General features: G+C 51.2%; 1 protein-coding gene across 1 annotated transcript in view; it reads left to right on the forward strand.

The window, feature by feature from the left end:
- Fam20c (FAM20C golgi associated secretory pathway kinase) overlaps positions 1-20,999 on the forward strand; it is a 54,492-nt gene that overhangs the window by 21,154 nt on the left and 12,339 nt on the right. The window contains exons 4-5 of the mRNA XM_038345161.2: positions 16,614-16,706; positions 19,290-19,405. Coding sequence (XP_038201089.1) covers positions 16,614-16,706; positions 19,290-19,405 — 209 coding nt within the window. The remainder of the gene's footprint in view (positions 1-16,613; positions 16,707-19,289; positions 19,406-20,999) is intronic.

Consider the following 20,999-nt stretch of genomic DNA (forward strand, 5'->3'; position numbering starts at 1 on the left):
ACCTCATACAGGGGTGACTATGGGCAGACTCAGGGACACTCATGTTTGAAGCCCAGCAAGCAGAGTTAGAGATTTCCAAGGATCTCCTGGCCTACTGGTGAACAAGGCATGCTTTCGTTGCTCTGTGCCTTGACCAGGCCCCAAAAACAAACAGATTGCCCAATCCTGGTCACTGGTGTGGAGCCAGCAGAAGCCTAGGCCTGACCAGAAGTAGACAAGGACTCTTTTGTATCTCCCGTCGGCTCATACTGGCCTCCCAGCCTGTGCCCGTCCTTGACTGTACTGTGGCCTGGACTTCTGGCTTTCGGAGGCTTCCATGTGTGTCTCAGTGGGGATTCCAGGTCAGAACCTTAGACCTTCACTCATTCATCCAGGGGCCTCCTGGACCTCTTCATATCATCTGGGCTGCTCTGTGACTCGCCACGCTGACCTCAAGGAATTTGTCTGAAAGGTGCCCTTCCTAAAGCTGGATGACAGAGTCCATGGGGAAGGCCTATTCCATGTTCCATATGGCCCCAGCCCTCACCTGACACGCACACTGGGCTTTCCCTCTGAGTATCTGCTGAGGCACCATGAGGAAGACACACTTTGCTGCCCTGTGAGACAGTCCACACCAAAGAGTGAAGGGGTGCTTCAGAGGGAAGTAGATTCTTCTGTGAGTGGAGCACACCAGGCAGGCGAACATAGAACATGGTACTAGAGGGCCTAGGGACTTGCAGGGCGACCCCGCCACCAGCTCTGCACACCGTATGTGCAAAGCCTCTCATGAGCAGGCAGATTCTGAGGAGAGCACCTCAAAAACAGGACTGGAGGGAAAGGATGGCCACAGACAAAACGAGTGACTTCACAGAGGCTTTAACTGTGCCTGAATGGCATCGGGTGGGAACATAGGCTATGACACTCTTCTCTGACACGGTCGGGGCCACACTAGCCAGCAAGAGCAGGGGATGGCGTCAGAGGCAAAGCTGCAGACACAGGGCCAAGAGCTGGGACCAGGTGGGCAGTTCTGTGGCCCTGCAGGAGAAATTAGATACCGGAGACCCTGAAGTAGCAAGGATACGAGCATTGAGAACAGTGGGAGGCGTAGGAATGGGAACAGTCATGGAGGCCAGTCAAAGACTTGAGAGCCAGAGGGATGTAAGCCAGTTTGTGTTTGTGCTATGATATGATCTGCTGGTGAGAGAGTCCCTCAGCTGAACACGGGCAGTTGGCAGGGGCAAGGGGGGGGGGTGTCATGAGAAGATCCCATGAGCGATGGGGTGGGCCTCACCAAGGCAGTGGCGTGAGGATGGAGGGAACCAGGGTTCACAGCAGCCCAGCTCCTCTGGACATCTTCGCCTCTGATTCCTCAAACTTCTCACTGAGACCTGTGGTCTGATTTCCCGGGCATTGTTGCAGAGAGCAAATGATTGGCGGGAAAAATTCTGCACCCCCAAGGGCTTGGGTGGTGGAAAAGAGGTTACCACTGGGATTTGCTGAGCGCTTGGAGATCTAAGGTCTGAGCAAGGCAGAGGGGAGAGGCCCAGTGGAGCTAACTGAGACATGAGGACAGCTGTGTGAGGGTACACAGCATGTGGGGAACATGCATGCATGGGTTTGTACATGCTGGATGAGTGTACAGCTATGTGTACATATAGACACATGTGTGCTTCTGTATTCCATGCATGTTCAAGTGTTTGCATATTTCATGCACATGTTCTTGTATGAGTAAATTTGCATATGTGTGGATACGTATTATATGTGTTTTCTTATATGGGTATGCTATATACATATATTATGTATATATACGCATGTGCACATTGCATGTATATGCTTCTCTGTGTGGGCATGTGTTGTATGTGCTCATGTTTATTATATGTGTGTGCTTGTGTGTATGGGTGTTTATTTTGTATTCTTATGCATGTGGGTGTATATTGCATTTTTCCTGATACATGTATGTTTGTGCATGTTGCCTGTGCATACTTGTATGTGAACATGTGCACATTTATCTGGGTTAGAGCCGAAGTGGTAACTACAGAGTGACAGCTGGGACCTGGGCTTGTGAGGCAGATGCTGTGTGTGGGGGGGGGGTGGGGGTGGACTTGTCCTTGCAGTGACTTTGCAGAGGGAGCTGGTGGAGCACTCTCTGTGGAGCACTCCGTGTGACCTTCCTGACTTGTATAGTGTCACACCGGCTCAGGTGTAGACAACTGGGTCATTTCCAGATCTGGGGATTATGTCTGTAGTCATAAGAATATGATCTGTATTAATTTGAAAAACTAGCGAGCAGTAGCCCTGACAGAGCCAGCCTAGAGATAGATTCAGGAAGCCATGATTTGGGACACAGCAGGGGTGCCGGGGCCTCAGAGGCCTGTGCGTGGCCCCCACAGGGAACCTGTCCTCAGCTAAGCCTGAGCTCAGCTCCTAGCCTGCCTGCCTCTCACAGCTGCTAGCTGCTGAAGACTATTGTCAGCAGAACAAGCAAAGCTAATGAGGTCCAGGCATCTGCCCATAGATGATCTTTGTGAAAGGCAGGGGTGGAGCTGGCTAATCAAGTGCCACGTGGGACAACTAGAAAAGAGTCTCCCTTGCCATCCCGGCTTTGGTCAGCCAGCCAGAACCTTGTGGCCTTTCTCCTGTCTAAGGGTCCCCACGTCCAACTGTGCAGGGCACAGCTACAACCTCTATCCCCCTCAAGCCTCTGGAAAAGACCGACCGGGAACTAACCCATGCTGACTCCAGTTCAGTGAAGAGGTCTCAGCCAGTCTCACAAGAGCCACCATGTCCCCATGCATTCACAGACAAGGACCCTGAGCACAGGAAGGAAATGCTCTCTGACGATGTGTCTGCAGAGCTGGGACTCACTGTAGCTGGGACTCACAGTCTGTCTGGTCGGCACAGGTCTTCCAGCTGTTCCTGTCACTCTTCCTTCTTTTCATTTTTTGAGACAAGTCTCATGTCAGGCTGCCTTCAAACTCACTATGTAGCTGAGGATGGCCCTGAACCTGTGATCTGCCTTGACGTCTTAAGGCGGTATGTGCTGTCACTCTTCTGGGCTTTTGTGTTCGTTTGTTCGTTTGTTTGTTTGGCTGGTTGGTTTGTTGACTTGGCTTGGTTTTGATACTAGGGATTGAACCCAGGGCCTTGTGTGTGACAGGCAAGTACCCTATCGACTGAGCTACATCTCCAGCCATGTCCCCATCTTAATGCCTGAGATATGGTCTTCTTTCTTCTAAGGCCCCACTAACTCCCTCCCCCCTAGCATCCGCAGGTTCCCAGATGGCCAGAACGGTGTTGCCTGAGGCTGACCTCAGCAGTTATCTGACTCCTGTTCCCACTCAACAGCTGGCAGGCCATTTACTTCATGCCACAAAAAGGAATTATTAACAAATTGCATAGCAGTGCTAGGAAACGGGCAGGGACAAGAATGAATTACAGAACCCAGGGAAGCCAGCTCAGGGCAAAGCCACAGGCTGCACCTGATGGGCCCTTATGCCCTTGGTGACCTCCTAGGGACCTGGGTACCTTTCATGCTGGGACTTCTCTCCAGAGCCTCCAGGGAAAGTGACTCCCTGCCCCCCCAACACACACACTTTTGAAAAATCCAGCAGGTCACTTCCTCCAAAGTTGTTCCTAACTGCCACACAGAAAGTGCCATGGGTCTCTTTTCTGTGGCTATGACGGTCGCTAGGGAGCCTACAGTGTCAAGGTGGGGGCAGAAGATTAAAAGGAGGGTAGCAAATACCATCTTCATTTTCCTCGTTCTGTTCCAGGGGAAGAAAATAAAAGTCAGGGGGGTTTCTGTTCCAAAGCAGTCTGATTAGATGTGTTCGTTTGGGGGCTTCTGTTTTGCTATGTTGTGTTTAACAGCCCCCAAAGGAAATTCTAGATTTAAGACCTTCCTTAAGCCAGAGAACGGTCTGAGGAGTGAGCTCCTGGCTCTGGGCTCGGCTTGTTTCCCATATTGATATTTTCTAAGCATCCAGGGCTCCGTGGAGGGAAAACAAGATGATGACAGCAACTTGTGCTAAATATTTAATCCCCAGCTTCATCGTTACTGGCATCTCGGGATTTTTACATCACCTTTAAATAAATCGACAGAGGTACACAGGAGAGGGGTCTGTGTTCCAGGAGCTGGGAGAGCACCATTTCATTCTGCTTTGCTCCCCTCCAAGCTGAGTTGCAGTTTCAAAATTATGAGTGAGAGACCTCTTACGTCAGACAAGTCTGCTCTATACCATTTTATTTTATTCTGTTTATTTGGGGTATGCAAGCGCGTGTGTGTGCATATTCACAAAGGTGTATGCAGGTCCCCGTACACACACATGTGCACATAAAATGGAGGCCAGAGGTAGGTATAGATCTCTACCTCATATACTGAGGCAGTTGAACCCAGAGTTTGAAGATTTGGTAGTGTAGAATGGCAGCTTACAGCTGGCATTCTCTACCTCAGTCTCCTGAGGTTGGGATCACAGTGGGTCACCATGCCCTGTTCGTATTTCCATGCATGCAGGGAATTTGAATTTGGGTCCTTACACTTGCACAGCAAACCTTTCCCCAACCAACCAGTAAGCCTGACCCCAACCCTGATTCTATTGTTTTGAGAGAATGTTTGTGTGTATGCGCACATTTGTGCATGAGTGCTCATGTATGTAGAGGCCAGAGGTCAATTCTCTATCACTGTCCACAATATTTTTGGAGATGGGGTCTCTCACCAAGTCTGGATCTTGCCATCCTGCTAGGCTGGCAGTCACTGAGCCCCAAGCATCCTTCTGTCTTCACCTCCCTAGTGCTAGGATTACAGATGCATGTAACCATACTGGATTTTTTTTTTTACTTGGGTGCTGGGGATTTGAACTCAGGTCCTTGGACTTGTGCAGCAACACTTTACCTGTTGAGTTACCTCTTCAGCTCTCCCTGTGTTTTTCCCACCTTGTCTGCCCCTTGACGGTCATCTTTGCGTGGCTTCAAATTTTTCCAGGTCACAAACCTTTGAGTCATTATTGATTTTCATTGAAGCTCAAGCTCTTTCTCAGCCATCAAAGAGGCCAGCAGTTTTTACCTCCTATACCCCACTGTGGAGAGCTGGCTGTGCAGGGAATTTGAAGGGTCCTGATTATCTGAATACCAGCCTTTCCCCCCATTTGGTTGTGAAGCTCTGGCTGGACAAGCAGACTGTCAGAGCCAGAGGAGAAGAGAGTCACCAGGCAACAGAGGAGTGGGAGGGAGACCTTCTGCCCTTTGTGTTCCTTGTGAACCCCAAAACAAGGAAGGTTCCCAAACAAACAAATAAATCACCCAGGCCGAGTGGCACAGGCCTGTCATCTGAACTACTTGAGGGACTTAGATAGGAGGATTGTGAGTTCAAGGCCAACCTGGACAACTTCGTGAGACCTGACCTTAAAATTTTAAAGTGAAAAGAAGACTAAGGGTGTGACTCAGTGGTAGAGCACCTGCCTAGAATCCCCCAGTGAGGGGCTGGGGTGTGGCTCGGTGGAGAGCACCTGACTAGAATCCCCCAGTGAGGGGCTGGGGTGTGGCTCAGTGGTAGAGCCCCTGCCTAGAATCCCCCAGTGAGGGGCTGGGGTGTGGCTCAGTGGTAGAGCACCTGCCTAGAATCCCCCAGTGAGGGGCTGGGGTGTGGCTCAGTGGTAGAGCCCCTGCCTAGAATCCCCAGTGATGGGCTGAGGTGTGGCTCAGTGGTAGAGCCACTGCCTAGAATCCCCCAGTGAGGGGCTGGGGTGTGGCTCAGTGGTAGAGCCCCTGCCTCAAATCCCCCAGGGAGTGGCTGGGTTGTGTTCTAGTGGTAGAGCCCTGCCTAGCATGTATGAAGCCCTGGGTGTAATTCCTAGCCCCACAATAGAACAGTCAACACAAAGAAGCAGGACAGGGGTGTCATGGTACCTATGGGTCTCCGGGCTCTGGAGAACAGATTCTCCATAGAGACACAGGAATCTTCCAGTTTGCAGAGTCATTGGGAGCCTGCATTGTGATAATTTTGAGCACTATAAGCTCAGTGATAATCCCACTGCTGATTTAGACACCCCTAAGCTGTTTAGGAGACTGGCTCAAGACAGGCATGACTCATTGGAGCATGGAGTCTGGCTTAGGTGCAAACCTGTAGATGAGGGAGGGCAATAGGTGTCATATGAGGGCTGCTGTCCTTACAGAGCTGTGGTGTAATGTCACCCCAGGGAGAAGCAAAGACACCATCTGGCCATTGCTTGAGCAGCTTCTTTGGGTTGTCAGCTTTTCTGTTCCCAACTTCTCTGTTTTCCTTGGCAGTGATAACCTCGTAAATGGCCACCACTCTGCATTAGAACAGTTCACATGTTCACCTGGCATGTGATGGCCTCCATGTGTTTATAAAGCCAACCATGCTGGCCAAGCCCCTGTTTGAAGGTACCACACCTGGAAAAGCTCCCCTCTCTCGGCCTTGGAGCTTCACTGGAGATTGAGAGGCCTTAGGGTACTCAAGTCATCTGGACAAGAAGCAATACAGGCACATAGGCAGGCTTCCCATGACCTTCAAGAACCCTCCAGAGGCAGCCAGCAGCAATTATCCTACCAAAGAGACCTCTTCCCCTCCAGACACACAGGGAACTGGTTCGTTTCAAAGGTGAAGCACACAGAGTCACATCTCCCCTTACTGTGAGGGCTTTGCTTTTCTGGGGACACTTGGTACATGTTCCTGCCAGTGTACAAATAGCTGTGACACATCGCTGCCACCACCCACCCACCCACCCACCCAGTCCTCTGGGGCTCCCTGCCGCTGGCTCTCACCCACAGCCAGTAGAAAGACCAGGAAAGAGCAGGGCCCATGGGTCCCACTCCTGTCTGCAGACGTGGTTCTCTCCAGCTTAGACATGGCCCATAGGTCGAGAGAGAGAGAGAGAGAGAGAGAGAGAGAGAGAGAGAGAGAGAGAGAGAGAGAGAGAGAGAGAGTAATGTGTAAACACAATGGTGCCTGAGGCTTTAAACAAGACAATGGCACCCACGGGTCTGAAATAGGAAAGGCCACATTTAGCATGAAGCATCTCTGAACACTCCAGGACTGAAGGTCACCCTGATCTTCTGCCAGGGAGAAGCCCCCTCACCTTCCAGAACATTCACTTGCAGAAAGCCTGGTATTAAATAGCTTAATATATCTCCCTAATGACAAGGGGGGCTGTTTTCTGCTGTGTGAGTGACGGAAAGATTACTGGAGGCAGAAGGGCTGGTTTCTGCCTCCACGCCTTCATTTGGTGAGTCAGGGACCCACTGTGCACTTAGCAGGAAAGGGGGAGTCTTGTCTTCCTTGAGGTTTTGTGTCCTTGACATCAGCCATGGGATAGGGAATGCCCCAAGACATCAGCTTCTAATCCCTGGAACCTGTAAATGCCCTCTTATCTTTTTATTCGTGTGTGTGTGTGTGTGTGTGTGTGTATGTGTTGTGTGTGTGTGTGTGTATGTGTTTTGTGTGTGTGTGTGTGTGTGTGTGTGTGTGTCTCGACCCCAGGAGCCATCCTCGTCTTTTGAAATAGAATTTCTTCACTGACCTGGGACTAACCAATTAACCTAGAATTATTTTCACATGGGTTGTGAGGGAATTGAACTCAGGTCCCTGTACCCTGAAGGTAAGCACTTTTCTCTACTAATGCATCTAGCCAGCCAACCGCAGCCCCGTGCCCTTATTCTGCAGTAGAGACTTTGAAGAGGTGCATTAAGTAGGAGTTTGGGGATGGGGTGAGTGCCTGGATTTTATAGCGCTCCTCTTAGAATTACACGTTTTTGTGCATGGGAGCTGAAAGGGAAGATGAGGTGCAGAACCACAGAAGAGAAACCCTGTAAAGACAGCGGCGGGGATGGAGTGATGAAGCCTTGAGCCAAGGGATGTCTGACACCTCTGGAGGGAGCTGCCCTGCCCAGCCTTGATCCTGGACTTGATCCTCCATCACTCAGACAGGATACAGTCCTTTTAGTTTAAGTCCACAGCCTTCCTAATAATGTGACCCTCATATTATGGTGACCCCCAGCCATAAAATTATTTCGTGGGTGCTTCAAAACTGCAATTTTCCTACTACTGTGGGTTGTAATGTAAGTATCTGTGTTTTCCGATGGTCTAAGGTGACCTCCGTGAAAGGGTCATTCGACCCCCAAGGGGTTGCAACCCACAGGTTGAGGACCACTGATCTAGATGGTCAGGCTCACATGGATGCCTCGGGTGGATGGAGGTCAGTGTCTGTGCAGACAGCCTCTCTTAGGCTCACCAGCCTCCCAGCTGGTGTCCTCTGGCACCTTCCCTGAGTTCCAGATCTCTGAGTTCCATCTTCTGGTGTCTTCTTTGAGTTCCATCCATGGAGTGGGCTTCTGACAACACTGCTTACAGACCTGTAAAAAGCAAATAAGGCAGCACACTTGGTGCTCCGAGGACAGACCCCAACACCTAGAAGGTTCTCTGAGGGTATTCACAGCTCTTGCCAGCAAGCTGATTGCCACAAATATCGTGAGTGACTGGAGAGGTTCACAGAAGCTTGCTGGCACTGTAGCCAGGCGGGAGCAGGCTGGTCCCAGCTGGCTCTCTGACTGCTAGCCAGGCATCAGTGCTGCCTCTGATGGCCCCAGAAAGGGTGTGGGCAGTCAGCCCCAGGCCCAGATCTGAGCTGTAACCAGTACAACTTTGTGGCTCAGTGCCAGGACTTGGGGTGTCAGCCTGTTCTGCTACAAAATTTGGCTTCACATCTTCGGAGCCTGGGGCAGGTTATTTCCTAACTCTGCCTTGGTTTCCTTAGCTATACCACGAGGAAAATGATGCCAAGTTCCCAAGTAGTGTGTGCTGAGTTCCTCCTCCCCTGGGAGGAGCTGTGTGCTCAGATCCTGGGAGATTCCGATGTGGACATCACGGCGGGATCGTTATTCAACGCTTGACTGTGTTTCCGTTAGAGCTCTGAGAAGTTGTTCTAAAGGAGTCTTAGGTGTTTTCAGCCCCGGGGACAAGAGAAAGAGGATGTAGAATGTTGTAGGCCCCTTGGTGCCTGTCTTTCTCGTGGCCTTTGGGAACCAGTTGGAGCTGTGTGATGCTGCTTAAGCATCCCTGTGGTAGAAGGCCTGTTCAGGCACTTGGCTTGGGGCTTCCTAGGTTCCCTCTCTCCTTTCCCAAGGTGATTATAGTGCAGAGTACCCTGCTTGAAGCCACCACCACGGAGCCTGGCTCATGACCCTCCTCTCCAGCCCCATCTGGTGGCTTCAAAAGCCAGCTCTGCAACTTCCTGCAGCTGATGCCTCAGGATGAAGGCCAGGTGTAGCAATCTGGAGCTGATTTTGATCTTGGAGGCCAAGATATGGACCATCCCCATGATTAACAGATCCTTGTTAGGGGAAGTGTGCCCGCTGGCCACCTAGTCCTTGGGTCTAGGTCTTGGCTACAGGTGGGGCTGGCTCTAGTCTGCTGAGGGGAGGGGCTGTCCCAATGCCCTGTATCGCCTCCAACACCTCGCTGGTATCCCACATAGTGTGTACCTTGTGTGCACTTGAATGAGTGACCTCATAGACAGAAAGGCAAGTCTTCAAGAGTCTCCTACAGGCCCTTCCTACTCTGGCCTGTTGGTCCAGAGCCCATAGGAGGACATGGAAGGGACAGGACAGCCCAGCTCCCTTACCACTGTGAGGCTGTGGCACCTGACCATGCTGCTAGGGCACAGAGACTATGGACCTTGTCTTGAAGCCCTCTCAGGCATACTGCCAGTGCCCACTGCAGTCCACTAGGAAAATGTTTTATGGTCCACTCACATCTCAGAGTTTCTGGGAAGGTTGAAATGAGGACAGTGTCACAAGACCTCAGCACAAGCTGCGAACATCCGTGCTCCTAAGCACACAGTCCCCCAACTCCAGCCCTTTCTATAAAGGGAGGGTGTGACACTCTGCTATACTGTCATCCACAGTCCTGAGGACACATGTGTGGGCTGTGATAACCACGCACAAAGTCCCTCCCAAGATGACTTCTAGTAGAGAATTATTTCATATATACATCAGGTAACTCTTCGAGGGGGACTAGATTTTTCTTACTCTGTAGCCCCACCTGACCTGAACTCTCCCTTCGTAGGCTGGGAACTTATGAGCACTCTTTCCCTCTGCCTCCTAAGTACCAGGTTACAGGGTGCACCACCATATCTGGCTGGCTACTAATTTATTTACACTTTTTCCTGTGAACTTAAAACCTTGCTTATCCCCCCTACTCCCACCCTCAGAAAGTAATCAGGCTGCCCATGCTAAGCCTGTCAGGCAAGCATATTTCCCACTTGCTGAGATGGCTATGTTGCTCCGGCTGGTGGCAGCTTGCCCAGCCACGGTGAGGCCATCTGGCTGGGCCTAACCTACAGGGAGCTATTGGTGGCCAGCCTAGGTCCTGGGTTAGCAGCTTACTCAGAGACCCCTCCTGTTCCAGTAAACACACATCCGCATAGCCCTATCCCTCCCTTGGTCCAGGCAGTTCCTTGTTCTGGGTACCTAGCCAACGGAGTGTGTGATAACATCTTCGCCTCCTGGAAGGAAAGGCCGACCCTTGCACCTGCCTGCCATACTTGAGTGCTCTTGGGACTGGTGCAACTGGGTTCACCAAATGTGTCCTCTGCTCAGAGGAATAGTGGGTCTAGTACTTTTCCAAAGCACCACCCTGAAGTTGGCCAGAGGCAGATCTTCTGTCTCTGCTGAGCAAAGGCAGCCAGGGTCTGCCAGTCAGAGTTGAGAGTGGCCAGGGGTGCTAGGCAGCAGGTCTCTGAGGGGCATCCAGGTCTCATAGCAACACTGACTGTAGCAGCTCCAGAGATGTCTCTGCATGTCACTGTTCAGTGGCCTGGGCCTTGTCCCTGGCAGCCTTTGGCTCTGAAGCCTGGCTGCCCACTGGGAATTCTGCTAGGTGCCAGGCAAATGGTGGTGTTCTGGACACTTTTCAATTGTCCCCCAAGGAAGGTCCTTAGTTGCCACCTTGATCTTGGTGCAAACTGGCACAGTAGCCCCACAGAGATCCATCTTGTCAGCATCTTCCCAAAGGCCCAGCTCCTCCCATTCTTGCCTCTTCTGAGCCTACATGTCCCAGGAAACTGTCCTGCTGACCTCCAGAACCCGAGGTAGTGCTGCTCTGAGGCTCAGACCAGCCACCGCTTTGAAGGTCACAGCCTCAGAAGGGTGGGAAACAGTTACCAGGAACAGCATGATGTGGAAGAGGCCAGAACCTGCATGGTATCTGTGGTGGGTTCCAGAAGCCTCTGGAGGTTCCAGGCTAGAACTGGCCTTGGTCACAGCCTCAGAAGGGTGGGAAACAGTTACCAGGAATAGCATGATGTGGAAGAGGCCAGAGCCTGCATGGTATCTGTGGTGGGTTCCAGAAGCCTCTGGAGGTTCCAGGCTATAGCTGGCCTCGGATAACAGAGAGGAGTAAAGTCTAGAGGCTTCTAGGGCAAAGTATAACCTTATCATAGCAGATCCCAGTGTACTTGCTTCCCACAGGCCAGGGTCTGTTTGCTGTGTTTCAGGTCAGCAGAGCACATGGTGGCTGGCATAAGTTACCATGACGACAGGATTGTATTTGGTTTTTTCTTAAGTTGCCTAGGCTGATTTTGAACTCACTCTACAGACAATAAGCTTTGAATATGTGACTCATCCCCCCGCCCCCACCTCAGCTTCCCCAGTGCTGGAATAAGAGACGTGGGCCACTCCAAATAGTAATAACAGAGCCGGGCGGTGGTGGCGCACGCCTTTAATCCCAGCACTCGGGAGGCAGAGGCAGGCGGATCTCTGTGAGTTCGAGGCCAGCCTGGTCTACAAGAGCTAGTTCCAGGACAGGCTCTAAAAAAGCTGCAGAGAAACCCTGTCTCGAAAAACCAAAAAAGGAAAAAAAGAAAAAAAATAGTAATAACAGAACCGCCACCAGCCTCCAGGACAACACTGCAGAACCGAGGCAGGGTCTCTGTGTCTGAGGGACCTGTTGTTGGGGCAACTGGAGTCAATCTGTTGTGTGGCAGCCCCAGAGTTGTCTCTTGGAGAATTCGGAGGGCAAGAGGACAGGTTCTGTGTCCTGGCCCACTTTGGTCCCCTCGTGTGTTTGCTTATCAGGCCCTTCATGTAACTTGCATGAAGTATCTAAAGTCTTGGGTCTTCTTCTGCCTGGTATAGTGGCTCCAAAATGCCAGTGAACCAGTGGCCCTTAGACTCTGGTAGAGAGTTGGGGATAGCAGTGTCTCCAACCCTGAATATAGCCCTGATCCCATAGAACCTTGTCCACCAGGAGCTTATGGTAGACTCTGCTGTTGGGGGATTACGGGCATCTTTGGGAAAGCTGGGTACAGGCAAATCAGTGTTAATTATGGATGATAAGGGGACCAGCCTACAGGAGCCAGACCCTCTGTGGGATGCCCTTGGCAGTTGCCCTGACTTTGGTTGCATGAAATCATAGAAACTTGCTAAAATGCAGCTTCCTGGGCCCAACACTAGGACTCTGGCCCCGCAGGTCAGAAGAGGTGTATGGGGCCCCTCGTTTGCCACAGACTCCTCCACACCCATACTCAAGGGCAGCTGGTAGCCTCAGAACGGAGCTTTAAGAGAAGCTGATTCCTAAGTGTGGACGCCATCCATAGCCATAGTCATGTCACCAGACTGCTCTGCGAGATCCAGAGTGACCAGCAGCCCACATGGACCCTGGACTTGGCCCTCCAGTGGAGTGCACTGACAGACAGCGGATGGCTGGTGGCCTGGGGAAAGCAGCCTGGCTTGGGTCATTTGGCAGACATCTGAGGACCCTTCCTCCCTTTACCTCACCTCTACCTGTAGACCACTCTGGGCTCTTCTTGTACTCTCTGATATTGTACAGAAAGGGAAACCGAAGCCTGAGGGGCAAGCACCGTTCCTGCCCCTCCTCGGGGGCAAGGTTCCACAGGGCAGCATTTGAAGAGAGAACAGAATGCCAGGAGTCCCAGGTCAGAATGGACGTAGAGTGCCCGGGAGGTATTTAGAACAAGAGAGGCACTCCCCTGCATGGAACACACTTGTCATTTCTATGAACCCTTGGGTTATTCCAGGAAAGAAGGTACCCAGGAGCCGGGGACACCTGTGGGTTTGAAGTATATGGAGGGTTGGTTGCTGGGGGTCTGGGACATCAGCCAGCTTCCGGGGAGGGGAGAAGGTGAGTTTCTGAACCGGGGGGTTGCGGAACCAGGAATCAGATCATGCCAGAGGCCCTTCCAGGAAGCCACAGGGCTCTAGGCCACTTGGACCTGAGAAATGTCACCTCCTCAAAGGAGCAAGTGGGGCAGGGTGAGCCGGAGCGGGGAGAGGCTTAGATTGTGGACAGGAAGGCTGGTCCGCTGTCTGGTGGTCCCCAGGTCAGTGCGTGGAGGTGACCACACGGTGATGATCAGTGCCCTCTTGTTCTTTGTTCTCACGCAGCAGTTCCGAGGCAAGCCTTTGGCTGTACTCAGGGTCCTGAGGAGGGAACACCGTCATCCCTGTGCTTCTCCCGGAGCCTGGCTAACAATGCCCTCCAGTGTCACCCTGCCAAGTGCTCTGGGGAGGGAGCCCCCACTCTGCTTCTGCCCCCTCGGGATAGGCCATGCAGAGGAGACAGCCAAGTCAAGCTTCCCAGAAGGGAAAGAGGGCACCCCACAGGCAAAGGCCAGCTGTGGGGGTCTTGGCTGTCCTCCTGGGACACTCAGGAGGTGGCAGGGAAGAGAGCTTATGTCAGCAGAAGTGGCCATACAGGTTTGGTGGTTTGCTTTCCTTTTTTTTTAAACTTAAGTCAGGAACTCAAGTACCCCACGATGACCTTGAACTTCTGTTCCTTCAGCTTCTACTTCCCAAGTACTAGGTTATAGGTGTGCACCATCGTGCCTGGTTTATGTGGAACTAGAACAGAACCCGGGACAAACACTCTCCCAACTGAGACACGTCCTCAGCACCGCAGAGGCTATATTTTAACGACATGAATCATGCACCCCAGGAGGAAAGTTGCTGATGTGTCTGTCCCATCCCCCATTGCCAATATCCCCCCTTCTTTAAGGTTCTTCAGATGGGTGGGGGTAATCAGGCTGCCTTTTCAAGGCTCCCCTTCACAGCCAGACCTGGAAGGCATCAGAGCTTGTTTGAACCCCTTCTTTCCCAAGTCCCCCAACAGCCTGCACTGCCGGATATCCATGTGTCTGTCACACACGTGTGCACGGTGTTAATACACAAGGAGCTCCTGTGTGTGTAGGTGACAGCATGCACGTGCCAGCATATGCATGCCTGTCATGGGTGGTCATTGCAACCCTGCATAGACCCTCAGAAGCCATGGCCTAACTCAACCCTTCCTGGTCCCACTGCAACTCCATGAGGCCTGTCCTCAGTGATCACTGAGACCCACGCCAAGTGTCCAGTGGATATCCATGCTGCAAGTTTATCAGTCTGTCAGAATAGGGGCCCTGGGGACATAGCTCAGTCACTAAAGGGCTTGCTGTGCAAGCAGGGGTGCCTTGCTTGGTTCCCCACACCAAAGTAAAATGCAGGACATATGGATATCAATGCAGGATGTCAAGTGCACATTTGTAACCTCAGCGTAGGAAGGCTGAGACAGGCAGATTCCTGGGGTGCCCTGGCCAGCCAGCCTGGCTTAACTTGTCTAGGCCAATGGGAAAGAGACCTGGTTTTAAAAAAAAAGCCAGATGGACAGCTCCTAAGAAACAACACCCAGCACAGGATTGTCCTCTTTTGAAGCGCACACACGTGTGAGGCCAGTGCTATTTTCAGTCATCAACCTGCAAGGTGTGTGTCCATAGTGTCACACTGTCCACACACACACCTACACACCCACTCAGCTTCGCACATTGACTTCTGTAAGGTTGAGAAGGGGATGCGATTATTGATCAAGTCTTGTTCAGGGAACTATCAGAAGTAGCTGGCCACTGCCTGCTACCTGAAGCCCACCCTAGTCTGCAGCAAGCCTTGTACACACCTTGTATATAAATCTCATCCCTCACCAGTGTGTAGGATGGTAGCCTCACTTGACAGTGGGGCTGAGGACTCGAAGGGCCCAGCAACTTCAGCTCTGTGTCTTAAAGAAGGGTCTAGAGTGGAAGGTGTGTGTGGCTCCATTGTGGGAGCATCCAGAACTCAATGGTGTCGAACTAGACTGTTCAATGGTGCCCACAGATGGGGGTGAGCCCCAGGTCCTCATTTGCACACCTGGAAAAGAAAATAGCGTAACTGTTGAAAGATCTATCCTGAGAGGTAAGCCTTCCGGCTGTGTTCCCATCTGTCTGGCCTGGGGTGGATATGGGGGTGGGGGAAGGATTACTTCAGACAGGACACTGGGCATTGACAGGCTAACAGTTCCACATCGTTACGGTCAAATTGCATCAGTGAGAAGACCTTTGGTTCTTGTGGAATGCCACTAACCTTTCAAAGCCACCTGGCTTTGTGTCTTTGGCTGGCAAGGAGACAGAAAGGGTCAAGTGCCAACCCTCTGAGGGTTGATGTTGGTGCCCAGAGAGGATGACTAAGTCAGTGACATACGTGTGTGTGTGTGTGTGTGTGTGTGTGTGTGCATGTGCATGTACACACAAACACACACACACAGAGCATGGGGCTAAGACCCAAACTGACTGACCGGTGACATGCCTTTGGGTCCAGGGTGGGTACATGGGAGTTCCTGGCCAGCACCAACTGGCCTTTAGACTTCCTGACTTAGGAAGGGCCCTATGGGGATCTAAGGGTTTCCCTGTCCATCCAGCAAACTCCCCACTCATCTCAGCTAGTCTCCTGCAGTTCTGAGAGCTCAGAATCACCCCAAGAGTCTAGACCTCATGCCCTTTTATACCAGAAGTTCCCTGGGTTGAGAGACTTGCTCCAAGGGTTCTTAAGATGCTACAGAGAGCTTTTTATGTGTCTGTGGCTATGAGCGACACCAGACCATCTACCTGAGAGCTACACACAGCTAATACACCCTTTCAAACATTTCGGATACTCTGACCACAGATAAAGGCCTGAGTGTGGTCCAAGTTCAACCTCACTTTGCTCGTGATCAGATTCTAACCTCCCCAGTGTGCCTGACCTAAAACTTGCACAGATCTGCCTGCCTCTGCCTCTGCCTCCTGGGTGCTGGGATTAAAAGCGTGTGCCACCACAATTGACCCGACTTGGTTCTTAGCCCTCACTGGCTGGTAACTCACCAAGTAGCTAGGCTGGCTAGCCAGTGAGCCCCAGGGATCCTCCTATCTGCCTCCCAAGAAGTGGCTTTTTAAATGTGGGGCCTGATGATCAGACTCAGGTCCTCATGAATCCAAAGCCTGTGCTTTAGTCATTGAGCCATCTCCCCACTGCCTATAATTTGTTTCTTAAAGAAACATACGCTTATTTATTCGGGGGGGGGGGCAGTATATATGCCACAGCACATGTGGAGGTCAGAGGACAAATTTTAGGCATTGGTTTCCTCCTGTCTTGTGGGTCCTAGGGATCGAATTTAGATCTTCAGCGTTGGCAGCAAGTACCTTTATCCATCTCGCTGCCCCTTTTATTTAACCCTTGATGATGAGCCTCTGACAGCTGGTACACATCTGTACCCATACCTCAGCTTGTCCCCTCCATCCAGAGCGCCTCTCTGTGACAGACTCTTTATCTCTGTTCTACAGGCAGACGAGAGAGCAGGAGACGCCGCCTGACTTTTTTTATTTCTCTGACTACGAGAGGCACAATGCGGAGATCGCTGCATTCCACCTTGACAGGTGAGTGTTGTTGTTTTTGGGGGTTGGGAGTTTTTTGTTTTGTTTTTGTTTTACTCTTTGGGTGTCCGCCATCCAGTTCCAAAATAAATACATGAAGACTTTCTTGCTTGTGAGTACCCAGCCTTAGCTTGCCTTGTTTCCAGCCAGCTTTTCTTAAATTATCGTGTCTGCCATTTGCCCTCTGGGCTTTTGCCTTTTCTAGTCTATATTCCTTTCTTTCCACCTTACTCCATGACTGACCTCTGGCATCTCCTCTCCTCCTCCTTTCCTCGTTCTTTCCTCTTCTGTGTATTCTCTCTGCCTGGCAGCCCGCCTGTTTCTCTCTCCTGCCTAGTTACTGGCCATTCAGCTTTTTAATCAAGTGTTTTAGACAGGCAAAGTAACACAGCTTTACAAATAATACATAAAAGAATGCAACACATCTTTGCATCATTAAACAAATGTTCCACAGCATAAACAGATGTAACACATCTTTTTTATTTTTTATTTATTTATTTATTTTTTGTTTGTTTTTTGAGACAGGATTTCTCTGTGGCTTTGGAGCCTGTCCTGGAACTAGCTCTGTAGACTAGGCTGGCCTCAAACTTGCAGAGATCTGCCTGTCTCTGCCTCCCAAGTGCTGGGATTAAAGGCATGCACCACCTCTGCCTGGTGTAACACTTCTTAAACTAATATTCCACAACAGGTGAGTCGCCTCCCTTCATACCACCAAGAGCCCTCCAGATCCAGGTTCATCCGTGTACCCATGCTTGCCACCTACAGAGAGGCCTGGCCTTAGGGATCCATGTAGCCACCATCGTTATCCCCACAACTGCTCCATGCTAAACCATCACAGGCCCATCAGAGTGTGGGGGGTGTGGGGTACGCACAGGTGTGTGCAGGCTTGCACTGGAGGACCTCGGGTATCATTCAGTCAGAATCATTCGCTAGCCTGGATCACCCCATGTAGACTAGGCTGGTAGCTGGCTGGCTAGTGAACCCCAAGAATCTGTCTGTCTCTGTCCCTCAGTGCTGCGATTACCAGAGTGTGCCACCATACTTGATTGCTAGATAAGGAACTCAGGCTACGCTGTCTCCCCAGCCTCGCGTACTAATCCTGCACACCAGAAAGTGAGGCTCCAGGAGAGCCAGCCACTCGTACCCTTAACCAGAGCCAGCGTGCCCTTGTGACATTTATGATCCTGGTGGGCCCCAAGCCCCCTGCACCCAGCAAGGAGTAGCAAGAGCAGATGGCAGATACATTGGGAATAAAGGGGAAAGGAATGAGGGCGGAGAGAAGCTCTGGGCAATGTGGGTTTTCACAGATCACCTTGGAGGAAGTGGTGTTTCAGTGACAATTGGTGGGAGGCTCTGTCCCCTGTCCCTTGAGGGACAGCCCTGACTCAGCAGAATCTGGTTCACTATAGACTCCAGGTGGCCCTGCCTGTGCCCTGCGGAGCCTTCACGGGCCTGACCCTGGGGTCTTCTCTGAGGGGGTACAGAGGTTCCCCTGTCCAGGCAATAGCAGAGGGATAAGACTCTGCATTCAGTCCTCGAGACCCTCCAGACTGCACCACAGCCGTGGCTACACAGAGATCTTAGCTCACTGTCATGGGGCTGGCTAGACTGCAGAGTCCAGGCGCTGTCTCAGACCCTCAAGCCAAAATCTGCTTTCTCACTGGGTCCTGGGAGACTGGTGTAGATCGCAGATGTTACCTGGGAACTAGAAATCCCCAGACATTTAAGAGTCCTGAACCCATAACTCTACACCATGAGGTTACTCAAGTAAGCACCCTATAAACCAGCCATGGGGCTGGATAGATGGCTCTCTCAGTAAAGCGCTTGCACATGGGGTGTATCCTCAGAACCATTTGAAAAGAGGGCATGGCGGTAACCCTCGTGATGTTCTAGGACTCGGAAGGTAGAGATAGGAGGATAACCTATCTGGAGCTTGATAAACCAGTCAGTTTAACTCAATCAGTGAGTTCCAGGCTGCTAAGTGACCTTGTCTCAAGAAGAAGTTTGGCGGGCGCCTAAGGACTGAACTCAAGGTGACCTTATGTGCTGCACCCACATGTATGGACCCACATGTGTACCCACACATGAAGACAGAACCATGAAGCTTGAGGTGGCATGATGCTGGCTGCAGCTGTCCTGTGAAGGCCTGGGGCCCCTCATCACGGGAATGTAGGCTGTCCTTCCCCTTCTGTCCACCCGTCCACGGAGGACAACTCATCTCTACATCCTGCGTCAGCAGGAAAAAGCTAGCTAGCATCGGGCATCTCCATTTAATTAAGCAAGCGGCAATGTATGCAGAAAGAGCCCCATTAAGAGTGGGTAATTTAATTTAATTCCCTTTTAAATTTAGCCCTGGAATGAGGGCACATTGTAGTTATCAGGCTGGGCCAGAGTCAATGAATGAGACATAGAGGCTTCAATCCCTCCGGAGTGCACATCTTCTTGGCATGATGGTTCTGGGCTGTGCTGAGCCCGAGGGCCTCGTGCGGCAGATGGCTGGGGAGTGAGGGTAGAGCATCTGGCCTCCGTGAACAGTGAGAATCAGCCCCGGGAGTAAAGGCTCCTTTCCCCACCTTCTTTCATCAGGATCCTGGACTTCCGAAGAGTCCCACCTGTGGCTGGCAGGATGATCAACATGACCAAGGAGATCCGGGATGTCACACGGGACAAGAAGCTGTGGAGAACCTTCTTTGTGTCTCCAGGTAACCTTGCTGAGGACAGGGTAGAGTGGAGGACTTAGGTCACGTGCTGGCCTTGTTCAACTCTAAGAAGATTAGGGATTAGGTCATTCTTCCTGTTGCTCAGATAAAATGTCCAGACAAAAGTGCCCTAAAGAAGGAAGGATTTATGTGACTCACAGTTCCAGGGTCCAGACTATCATGGCAGGGAATGTGTGGCATCAGGAGCGTGAGACGACTGGTCACACGGCGTCCAGTCAGGAAGCAGAGAGAGACGGACGCTGGTGCTCAGCTTGCTTTCTCCATTTTATTCAGTTTGGGATCCCAGCCCATGGGTTAGTGTTGTGCACATTGAGAACGTGTCTTTCACCTCATTTAACCTGATCTAGAAACCTCCTTATAGGCATGCCCAAAGGTGTGTCTCCTAGGCAATTCTAGAACCTGTCACATTGACGGTGAATGTTAACCATCATAGAGATCATAGAATTCATCTGTGCAGCAGCTGTGTCCACTTAGGGTGGCCATACAGCCTCCAGTGGGTGACATGTATGTGTACCAATCTACAGACATATGGTCTCTTAGTGACACCTTCCTGTGCCCATACAGAGGAGTTTCCATTGTGGTCCAACTGTGCATCTAAATTGATTGGTTGATTGATTGATTGATTGATTGATTGGGTTCTTTGTTCTTGCTGCTGTTGTTAGGGTTTTATTTGGGTTTGAGGAGACAGGCTGACCTGGAACTCATGTGTACCAGGCTGGCCCCAAGCGTTCCATTTTCCTGCCTCAGCATCCTAAGTACTGGGATTATAGATGTGGGCCACCACACCTGGCTGTTGTTTTGTTTGAGCCAGGGTTTTGCTGTGTATCCCAAGGCAGTCCTTGAACTCATGGTCCTCCAACCTCAGCCACCAAAATGCATGATGACAGGTCTGTGTCACCATAGCTGGCCTGCTGTATATTTTTAAAATTCAGTCTCTCTTGAAAGCCTCTGATAGCCTGGTCAGCAGAGCCCTGTTCTCCCAAACCTTTCTAGATCAGAAGACAGCCAGAGGGACTGTCATCTAGAGATGTGTCAAGCAGCCTTTCTCTGCAGATGTAGTAACAGCGGGCCACAGATCTCTAATGCACTGAAGGTCACCACTGGACACCCTGCATGCCAGGGAGATGTATGTGGCTGGGGTGTTCGCACTGATGAGACTTCAGACTTCACACTGTGAACCCCACACATGCACAGAAACCAAGTCATGTTGTGCTTATCTCTGCATGGATATTCTAACCCTACTCTCTGGGTTTCCCTGTGGTCCAGGCCTGTGACAAGCTGCTTATCTCAGGTCTCTTTGCAATACCCCTTCCACCTACTGTGTTATTGTTTGTTGTTGTTGTTTATTTTTTATTTGGGGGTATAGTGTGGCATGTGTGTGTTTGTGTGTGTATAGTGTGTGAGGGATGTATAGTGTGAGTGGCGTGGATGGCATTTGTATGTAGTATGTGTGTGATATTTATGTGTGTGGCATATTATGCTATGTGTGTGGTATATGTGTATGTGGTATGTGTGTGTTTATGTGTGTATATATGTATGGGGTGTATGTATAGTGTGTGTGTAGTATATGTGTGTG

This window comes from Arvicola amphibius, chromosome 10 (assembly GCF_903992535.2).
Source record: "Arvicola amphibius chromosome 10, mArvAmp1.2, whole genome shotgun sequence".
NCBI classification, from domain to species: Eukaryota; Metazoa; Chordata; class Mammalia; order Rodentia; family Cricetidae; genus Arvicola; species Arvicola amphibius.